The following is a 10,237-nucleotide window of genomic DNA, read 5'->3' as shown; positions in this document are numbered from 1 at the left end:
GTATGGACTGATTATGAGTAGGAACAAACATTTCGGACTAATGGTTCCGCCCTATCCGGCGGTCGGACTTATTTTGTTGAAGGACTTTTTTTTTTAGATCCAGACCAAACGTGCGTTCCTTACTGTGTGGATAATATTACAGTCAAAACTTACCGTTAAGGCGTCGAAGCTATGGCAACACGGAGCTATGGGGCTTGTGTCCTGTGTCAGAAGGCTGTCGTTGTGAAGATGATGTGCAGGGTGAGTGCAGTTTGTGAGTGTCATTGAACGCAGCATCTTTACCTTGGAGGTCAGACAGACATGCTGTCACATTTAGGACTAAGCAGAGGTAACATACCTGCCAACATTGGACTGTGAAAAATAGGGAGATTTTCTGGAGTATCGTAAAATCAGCCGATACCGAGCAACCCCGTCCATATAACCAGAACTGCAGATTAATACATTTAAAAAACGGATATGTAAGTCAAATACCTTAAAAGTCTCTTAATTTTAAGGATTGCTGTAAAATATAGCAATGAAAACATACACAATTTTAAAAATCCATATATATGAGCCACTGCAGTGAGGAGTAACGCACACATATTCCAGGTAGAGGGGTTTGTGTTGACAACATATTCTGATGTTAATACCATTATAGTATTATTTCAAGACAGTTTTGACTGCAGGAGTCTGTAACATGAATCTACATATCTGTGTGCTTTTTAAAGGCATTTATTTGGGTCCTTTAAATCATAGAATCATCAGAAATAACAACTCGGGAGTACAGCGGGGGAATATGTTAAAAAGCGGTAGACTCCCTCCTAAATTGAGAGTGTTGGCAGGTCTGGAGGTAAACTTAACAAGGTTGTGACAAAATATGTTTAAAAGTCTATTTTTCATCCTCAGGGAATGAGTGCAGCTGCACACTCGCTGCCCCAGGTAGATTTCCTTAAAGGAGAAATCCACCGGAAGCATCCAGGTGTGACCAACCTGAAAACTCTGCGCCTACCTGAGGAGCTGCAGATGGCTGCTCAGTCCATCATTCACAGTAGGTTCCATTTAAGTGTTTCTATCACCTGGTAGCTTTCCTGGAGCCAAAATACCAACTCTTCATAATGTGTCCACCTGTAGGAGCGCAGGTGACACGGCTGGCGGACCGCACTCAAAGCCTCACTAACTTTCTGTGGAAAAGAAAACGGGCCGTCGAGGATTCAACTCTGAGGCAGAAAGCTATGAGCCTGGAGAAGGAACTTTGGCTGAAAGCAATGGAGAAGAAGGGAGGTGAGTGACACATGAAGCAAAAAAAAGCTAGCTATTAGATAATGATTGCAAAGACATGATATGATGCAGCTTGAGGAAAGTAAGTGTGCTGTACATTGCAGATGTGGATGAACAAGCTCTGGATGACCGCATCAGGAAGAAAGTGGTTTCAGAGCTCAGAAGAACCACATATCACTGGACTCCTATGAAGTAACATTTGTATTTATCTCTATGTTCTTCGACATTTAATAATATTCATGAAATGTCTGTATTTCCTAAAATTATAAATCTGTTTGGGAAATAATCTGACCAGAACTCAACCACTTGAAACTTTTTTATGAGTTATGTTGAATTTAAAACTTTTTTTTGCCCCCTTGTTTTTAAACTTTCATATTGAATCCATAAATTAAGTTTCAGAAAATGATTTGTTATCATATGAGGTCCTGAACAATTTTGGTGTGAAGCAACACGTGAACTCTTCTGCAAATGTCTGTCGCATTTTGGCGTTTATGCAAACTGCTTGACCCCAACAACTTCTGCGTTTAACTTTGAGATGTAGTTGATTTTATAACTGGCTCTCCTCTGTGTTTCAGGTATGATGAGGAGCTGGGTGTGGTGTACATGGCTGCTCGACTGGCTGGAGGCTATGCAGCAGTGAGAAGAGCTTTAAACGAGGTAAAGAGGAGATAAATGGATATTTTTTATTTGTAGTTCTTAAATATAAAAGAAATGTGATAGTTGCTGATGTATTTTTTTTCTCTCTTTTCTCAGATAAAGAAGAGAGATCTCTCTTTTGCACCGCAGACCCTCCTGGACTTCGGTTCAGGGCTGGGAACAGTTGTCTGGTCAGTGTGATACACTTTTGTTTCAAAAAGAGAGCTTTCATATGAATAAGTCTCTGAAGTAAGTCCCCTCTCACCTGCAGGGCATCACACTCATGTTGGGGCGACACTTTGAAGGAGATGGTGTGTGTGGACAGCTCTGCAACCATGAACATCCTTGCTGAACGGCTCCTCAAAGGTACACACATTTTGATCCCGTATGATGTGTAGCAGCTTTGTCTTGGCCTTTCTTCAAACTCAAGCACAAAATTGAAGCTCTTTTGATTTCTTTCTTTTTCTTTCTCTTTTTTTTGACCAGGTGATGATGAAAGAGCTGAACCTCACATCAAACAAGTCTATTTCAGACAGTTCCTCCCAGTTTCTCCGAAGGTACAATCTCACAGTTTTTATTTCAGCAACCGAAAATGAATTCTGAATGTTTGAAAGAAAAGTCTTCTTGGAAAAACAGTCAAACTTTCAAATTATAGCACTCTAAGATTAAATTAATTACATTTTTATTTCATGTATTTATTTGTAGAAACATTTCAAGAGAATAAATACATCTCTGGTTTATTATTTTGAAAACCAACAATTTAAACTCACATTGTTGTAAAAATATATTATTTCCTCAATTGTCATAGGAGTAGTTTAACTAAAGTCAGTATTACCAAGATGTATTTAAATGAGAGTTGTTATTGTTGCAGTCAGAGGTAAACAGCTCTGTCTTTGTCTTGTGTGTTTTTGTTTGTTTCCAACAAATGCAATCACTGCAGAGAAAATATTTGTATCTCTTAGTCCAGTAAGAGAGGAGAGCCAGAGTGAATGTAGGACTCTGAAGCAAATCAAAGACACTGGAGAGATTAAATACAAACTTTATTTAGAGAAAGATCCAGGAATCATGTAGTTGTGGTGCAAGTAATCTTTAGTTCAAGCACTGAGTATTGTTGAGTTGTCCACTTTTTAATTGAGTTATTTTTTGCATGTGTATTTAAGGAGCAGCTTTGCACACATCTCAAAGATAAGGGATCCTGATCATCCCGTGTTTCTCCCTCCAGGTTCAGTTTGACTTGGTGACAGCAGCTTTCACTCTGTCTGAGCTCCGGAACCTGAAGGACCGAGAAGAGACGGTGACGACTCTGTGGAGAAAGACCAGCTCCTACCTGGTCAGTTGAAATAATCCCAACACCTGGCCTTAACAGTAGATTATATTTACCAATAATTGCATTACATGTCATTTATAAACAGCAACTTCTTGCTGCCCGGAGTCCTGTTGATCTTATTTGGTGACTTATCATGTGTTCTGGTTTAGGTGTTGGTGGAAAATGGGACCAAAGAAGGCCATCAGATGCTCATGGAAGCCAGAGACACTTTATTAAATGTAATCAGATTCATAAGATGAATGTTTTATTTATTTTTAATTTATTCTTCAACCCTAATAAACGCAGACTAATGACCTTCATTTCTTCATGTCCAGACACAAGAAAAGACCGTCTTTGACCCCAGACCAGCTTCGGTGTTTGCTCCTGTGAGTTTGATCCCAAGCAGCATTAAACAAATACCCACCTCACCTTCATCCAGCGGTGTCGCAGTCTTCATTTACTCACTATGATTTTATTTTTCAGTGTCCTCACGAGCTGATGTGTCCTAAACTAGCCCGTGAACAAGTAAAACCCTGCAACTTTCAGCAGAATTACCAACCTCTGCCTCTGCCCAAGGTGAGATTACACTCTGGATTTATACAGTATTCCTGCTCTAAAGTCTAACATCAGTAGATTAAGCATGACATTGTACTCCTAAATAGCAGAAAAACAACAAGAACAGCAAAACACCGAAAAATCTATCTGACTATCTTCAGAACTTTATTATATTATTTTGCAAATTCACTGTGGGGTTTAAATTTGATGATTTTTTGGGGCATGTCAGCTAGCTTGGTGCTTTGTTAAACTTTAAGGATTATAACAAGACCGTCTTCCTCATGCTTTTGCACTTTTTGTGAGGTTTTTCAAACTCTGAATTTTTTTTACTTTTGAAATCTCTCCAAAAAATATTCAGGTCGAAGCGTGGGTTGATTTGATTCTGTTGTCTTCCTTCATTTTCAGCACAGTGACCAGCAGAGGGAGAAGTTCATCTACCTGATTCTGTCTCGGACTCCACCAGCGAGGCCAGAAACTGAGGGGGTGGAGTGGGCCAGGCTCACCGCACCAGTGCAGCGCAGAACAAGACATGTCCACTGTCGCATGTGCTGCTCTGACGGAAAATTACAACACCTAGTGCTGACGGCACGAAAACACAGCAGGTGAAGAGGCTGGGATCCATGAATGCTGCCGTACTGATTACAGCAGCAGCAGTTTATTGTTGCTTTTTAACAACCTCTGGTGCTTCTGAAGATTTTAATCAGTTTTTCGGGAGGTTTTGAACTTTGGGTTGTACACTTAAAAGCGTACTCTTTATTTAAAGTTGAGGAAGTTTAATACATAATATCATTGGTTAATTAAAAATATACCAAGTCAAATTCAACAAAAGACGCCACGCAACTTTGAATGTGTAAACACGAGCAGCTGTGCAGGAACACTGACAAAATTTTGATTCTAACCAGAAACCTTTTCTGATCAAAGAAGTTAACAAGGCTACAAATCAGAAATTCAAAACCACTTTTGGTATTTGGCGGTTCTTTTGTTTTTCTATCAAAACGTAATGAAAGCTGGCCCTGCCTTCACTGGACGCTGACTGAACCTCATTGTTAATAATCTGCTCACAATTTCCAGTTTCATATAATCCAAACTTGTTTAATTTCCCTCATCAGAGATGTGTACCGCTGTGCTCGGAGCAGTGACTGGGGAGATCAAGTTCCAATCACTCAGAGCGCTGATGAAGACATCGAGGCTGATTCAGAGATCGAGGCTGATTCAGAGTGATGAATAAACAGGAGGGAGCACATAGACACTCTTTCGACTTTATAGACTTTGGAAACATGAAATGAAACTGAGATAAGACGGCTGTCCAAGGACTCAACAGAACATCTGCATTTCTTTACTGGACATGTTGAGACACTGACTCATTTGACTTCCTGATTCTTCAATAAACAGCCTTAACCAAGTCTTCACTCACCAAACTTTATTGTGCACAACCTGTAATAAATCAAAGTCCATTTTTATACATATTTTAAATACACAGCCTGCTGCGATAGAAAGTCACATTCTTCATGATTCAGCGCGTCGTCTAAACTCAGATGATACAAAGAGACAATATCTCTTTACTGAAAGATCCCCATTTCTTAAAGAACAGCTGATCTTTGTGGTAACTTTCTGTTGCTGAAACATTAATGACATGATTGTGAAATAATGTTTCTCTGTGGAAAGTTAATTAATCATATGTTGCATTTTGTAAAGGAGAACAGGGTTAAAATGTTCTCTGTTAAAGAGATTTACCTATGTCCTTTTGAGGTTACTCGATGCCATGTTCAGTTTTAATGCTGTGCTCAGAGGAGCATTGGATTTCACTGGGAACTATTTTGGTATTTTTTTAACCATGAACAAAACTTTTCAGGCAGAAACACAGAAATGAAAGTTGATGATTATTTTATCTCATTTTATAATCTTGTGTTTTTTTACATATCATATTCTGAGTCACACCAGGTTCCAGATTCCCTCACTTGTTGTCCAATCCACTGAATTGCTGTGATCAGGACGTCTACAGTTGAGTCCATTTATTAGGCACAAGCAATTTTTCTGTCCCTCATTGTCGCCTTTGAATAACTCTGAACACTACAAAAGTCATCTTGAAAACTGTCCCAGAGTTAACCCTTAAATAGTCCATTGAGTCTGAGTTTTTGCTGATCTGTTTTAATGCACAGGCTGAACAGACCCTCTGCAGAGAATAACAGTTTTTGCAACCGGATCCAAAGACTGGTTTCATATGACTCGAGCAAACATCAGACACATTCTTTTACAAAAACTGATTCCAGCTGTTATTTTTGCGAATATTTTTGCTCTTAAGTAGATATTCAAAAAGGTAAAGTCACAAGTAAAGCACACTTTTCCTTCAATATCTGTTAACTCCCAACAATCTCTTTCAGTGCTGAGGTCAGGTCCGGGTACTCGTACTGAAATCCATCCTCCTGAGTCCTCTTTGGTACGACTCTCTGGCCCTGCGTGAGGACCACAGCCCGCTCAGAGCCCATGAAGGTGTTCATAACAAAGCCGGGCACAGGGAAAATAGTGGGCCTCCTCATGAGGCGGCCCAGCTCTTTAGTGAACTCATAGTTGGTGTTCAGTGCAGGTGCGACCCCGTTGAACACTTGTTGGGAAGGGGTCGGGGTGTCAGCAGGGGGCTCCAGGCTGTGGGCGATGATTCCAGCCAGGTCAGAGACGTGGATCCAGGGAAACGGCTGTCCACCCGACCCCAGAGTCCCCCCGAGACCGAGCCAGAAGGGCAGCAGCATCTGCTTCATGGCACCGCCATCACGGCCCAATACTGCCCCTGGTGGATGAAGGGAGGAGTGGATACTCATCAATCCGAATTACAACTTCAGATCGCCAAAGTGAGGTACAGTCAATTATTCATTAGCAAACAGTGACTGATCTACGGAAGAGAATTAGGGCAACTGAAAAAAAAAAAATGAAGGTCAAATATATACTTTTTAATATCATTCTGGGAAAAAAGTCAGAATTCTGAGATTAAAGTGACTTTTTTCTGACATTAATCTCAGAATTCTGACTTTTTTCTCAGAATGCTTAAGTTTTTTTTCTGACTTTGATCTCAGAATTCTGATTTTTTTTTCCTTCAGAATAATAATAAAAAAATATATTGGACCTTAATTTTTAATTTATTTTTTCAGTGGCCCTAATCCTCTTTCGTTCTGACCAGATGTGCTTGGAGGGAATGATGAAATGATAGAGACTAAGTACATTGATCCAAGTACTGGACTTTGACATTTCTACTTCACTACATCTGAAAGGTGAATAAACTTTTTACTCCACTACTTTGATTCTGATATCTTGAGAAATGTTTCAGATAAAGATAAAAATACAAATGTAACTATTCAATAAGTGAAGGTGATTGTTTATGGGATGATGTAAAACTGATTTATCTCCTCCTAAAATTCAAAAGATCTTCAGCAGGGTGTGAAGTAAATAAAATAGACCCCACATTTTCTGCGCTCACATATTTTTTGTTTGTGTTGACTTTGGCACCTTCAGTACGTCCTATCTCCATGCTGAATTTGTCAAACACGTGACAATAAAAACATCCCACTTACTTTCAATATTCAAACATATCACTCACGAGGATCTTTTAAAATGAAACATGTTTAAATATGTCTGTTTTAGCTGTGTACTTCATCATTTCTTATGATGCCTAATCCACACAGTGTCAGCTTCAGGCATTCAAAATAACTACACAGAAAAAATTAATCTTATTCCTCATTGTCTTGTTAGCTTCTGTAGCTCATAAAGAAGCATGAATACTATTTTAAGCCTGTTTTATCACCTGTTGAAAATTCCTCACAGTAGCTCTAAAGTATGATTGCCATTAACAATATGCAATTTCAAAAGAGGAAAATTCCACAAAATGAATATTTCATCTTTAATGTTTTCGTACGTCTTTTGCAAATATTTTTGTTACTTTTTATTTCCATCACAGATATTTTTATATTAAATTAATATAAAAATATCTTTGACAGAATAAGAATTTTAGATTCTGGCCAGAGGGAAAAGATGAATGCTATAAATTTCTTTCCTGTGACAAGTATCTAAAAGTGGAACTGCAACCATAAAGAGGTTCATCCTCACTTATCACAGAAGACCCTGCAGAATTATATACAACAAAATAAAATGATTTGTGCTGCAAAAGGAAAAATAAAGCAGAAAAAATGCATCAGTTGTTCTTAAACAGTATAATAGAACTAACTCACTGACTCTGCAACACATGGTTACTTGAAATGAAACGACCAGGATGATTCACTGTAACTTAAAGTGAAATGTGCTTTTCATGCATACCAGGTCTGATGACCACTTGTTTAGTGGTTTTAGCCACAGTCTCAGGAAGAAGTGCAGCAGCCTCCCACTCTTTCACAAGTCTGGAGAGGAGGTCAAACGGTGTCCATTCACTGTCCTCGGTGTACTCTGCTGTCAAACTGGGCTTGTAACAAGCTGTGGGAAAAGAAGAAGAAGGTGGGAAAGTGTTTTCACTTCTGATTACACTTGGTGCTAACAGTAAAACACATTTTCATGATTAAACTGAGACTCACCTACTCCTGATACCAAGACCCAGGAGTGAGGCGGACTGGATGAAGCTGCAATGGCTTGAGCCAGAGTTTTAGTAGTGTCGATCCGACTGGAGAACAGATCCTTTTTATAGCTTTCATTCCACCTGAAACCAAATACGAAACAATTCAGGCGGAGATCCAATTTCAAAAATATAGCTTGAACCTCACTGACACCTGTTTTGTACAATGAAAGCATAATTTAGTTCTATTTCAATCCTCTTTTTTTTTTAAATACAGGCCGCAGAGCATCTTAAAATGCTAAAGGTCAGGTTGAAGTTGGGGATCCCTGCATGGCTGTCTTTGCGAGTTTTCCAAATCAAACTCAGAAAAACATTTCATTTCAGACCTGGCCAAAGAGGTGTCCCAAAATTTTGACTTTTATTATATAGGCTACTGGACAAAGAGTGTGGACAGTAAGTAGTTCTCCTTCTCACCAGCGTAGAGGATTCATCAGATTCTCTCCTGCCAAGTTGACTGCACCCTCACATGGTGGGAGGCCGCTCGACTCCAACTCACCCTGCAGAAGCACAGGAAGGAAAGAGCTAATAACAGACTGGATTTAGAGACAAGTATGGAGATGTGGATTGCAGCAAAAGTAGGATAATCAAAAGATTCAACACACATTACAGCATGACACACATTACAGCATAAACCTTCAGGAGTCTTAACTCCAGCAGTCTGTATAAAACTCTGAAATAATCTGAGATCATACCCATGTTATTTTCCCTGGACCAGGCTGGCGGGATATAATGGTGACCTCATGGCCTTTTGCTTTGAGAAGGCGAGTTAGTTCACGACCCACAAAGCCAGACCCCCCTCCTTCAAGGGTGGCAACGTGGAGAAATTACACATGTAAAAACAAGAACACAGAATCCATCAATTAGCAGTCATGGTTAATTTGTATGAAAGAAAAAACACAGACAAGACTCTATTTTCCCTTATTTTACTGCCAAATAATAACAATTATAATCTTTATACACTATGATGTAAGTACAAACAATAAAAGATGCAATGTGTTGCTGGGAAAGACGGCAGTTATCAAACAACCAGCACATGACAATCAGACCTTTGCGCATGCGTACTACACATGCTTACAAAACAGGACTCTGAATAACTTTGAAGAACTCAGCAGAGGAAAGCAGTTGATTAAACACACAGACAGTTCTCCAGGTCTAATCACAAAACTATTTTTCTTCAGTCTATTATCTTTGTACATGGAGCACAAAACACGTAATGCTACAGTTAAGAGCAAGAGTAAAGCCCATAGGTACTGCCTACAATGCTAGCATTGGTCTACGGGTAGCTTGTACCGTTGTGTTACATCGACCTTTCCGAACATTTTTTCTACAAACATAATCCTCTAAAAAATGCACAAACCTATTAAAACTCTCATGTCGATTTCACCGTGGATACTGAGTCCAACTGCTGAGCCTGGCTGCAGGTAACAAGGTGTCCTTACGTCCGAGTGCTGTCAATGAATCGCTATTAACACTTTGGACCAACAGGGCTTCCGTACCCAAGCAGGCAGTTACGTCATTTTGTAGTTTGAACAATTACATATAACAACGACGAGTGCAGATATAGTTTTAGAAAATAAGGTGACATTCAGTCACGTCTGGTTCAAACCATAGATTCAAACACAAATAGTTATGTGTTCATATGTATTTACTGAAGCGTCATGTATGATAAAATATCCTCTAAGACCACCAAATATTAAATAGTATATTTATAATCGATTAGTGTAGTTTAGAAATAATGTATACATTATTTTGGCTACAAAAAGTGACAATACATCTTTCTATGGAAGTGTAACTTAAATTTTACTCAATTTATTCAAATGTGCACTCCTCAGAAACATATTGAGAAACTGCTACCGTGTGAATTTTTTGTTTTCTGGACATTAAAATGATAT

General features: G+C 39.1%; 2 protein-coding genes across 3 annotated transcripts; one reads left to right on the top strand and one right to left on the bottom strand.

Moving 5' to 3' along the window:
* The first annotated feature begins 41 nt into the window (after positions 1-41).
* Positions 42-5,163, top strand: mettl17 (methyltransferase like 17). Of its 2 annotated transcripts, none has more exons than XM_034702552.1 (14): positions 42-240; positions 886-1,027; positions 1,111-1,260; positions 1,362-1,449; positions 1,833-1,914; positions 2,011-2,084; positions 2,165-2,259; positions 2,380-2,450; positions 3,116-3,223; positions 3,370-3,438; positions 3,535-3,585; positions 3,683-3,775; positions 4,160-4,356; positions 4,864-5,163. In XM_034702552.1, the coding sequence occupies exons 1-14, from the start codon at positions 172-174 to the stop codon at positions 4,973-4,975; spliced, it is 1,401 nt and encodes a 466-aa protein (XP_034558443.1). In that variant the 5' UTR covers positions 42-171; the 3' UTR covers positions 4,976-5,163. The 2 variants fall into 2 exon arrangements, with proteins under 2 accessions (XP_034558443.1, XP_034558444.1); XM_034702553.1 differs by having other exon boundaries at positions 204-253.
* sdr39u1 (short chain dehydrogenase/reductase family 39U, member 1) lies at positions 5,160-9,853 on the bottom strand. Its single transcript, XM_034702556.1, has 6 exons — positions 9,703-9,853; positions 9,038-9,144; positions 8,760-8,842; positions 8,308-8,429; positions 8,057-8,209; positions 5,160-6,539 (listed from the first exon to the last, which is right to left on the bottom strand). Exons 1-6 carry the CDS (start codon positions 9,716-9,718, stop codon positions 6,112-6,114), a joined length of 909 nt encoding a protein of 302 aa, XP_034558447.1. The 5' UTR covers positions 9,719-9,853; the 3' UTR covers positions 5,160-6,111.
* Between the last annotated feature and the right edge of the window lie 384 nt (positions 9,854-10,237).

The sequence above is a fragment of the Notolabrus celidotus genome, chromosome 15, assembly GCF_009762535.1.
Source record: "Notolabrus celidotus isolate fNotCel1 chromosome 15, fNotCel1.pri, whole genome shotgun sequence".
NCBI classification, from domain to species: Eukaryota; Metazoa; Chordata; class Actinopteri; order Labriformes; family Labridae; genus Notolabrus; species Notolabrus celidotus.
The sequence above is the reverse complement of the archived record's forward strand: the minus strand, read 5'-3'. Positions and strand labels throughout refer to the sequence as shown.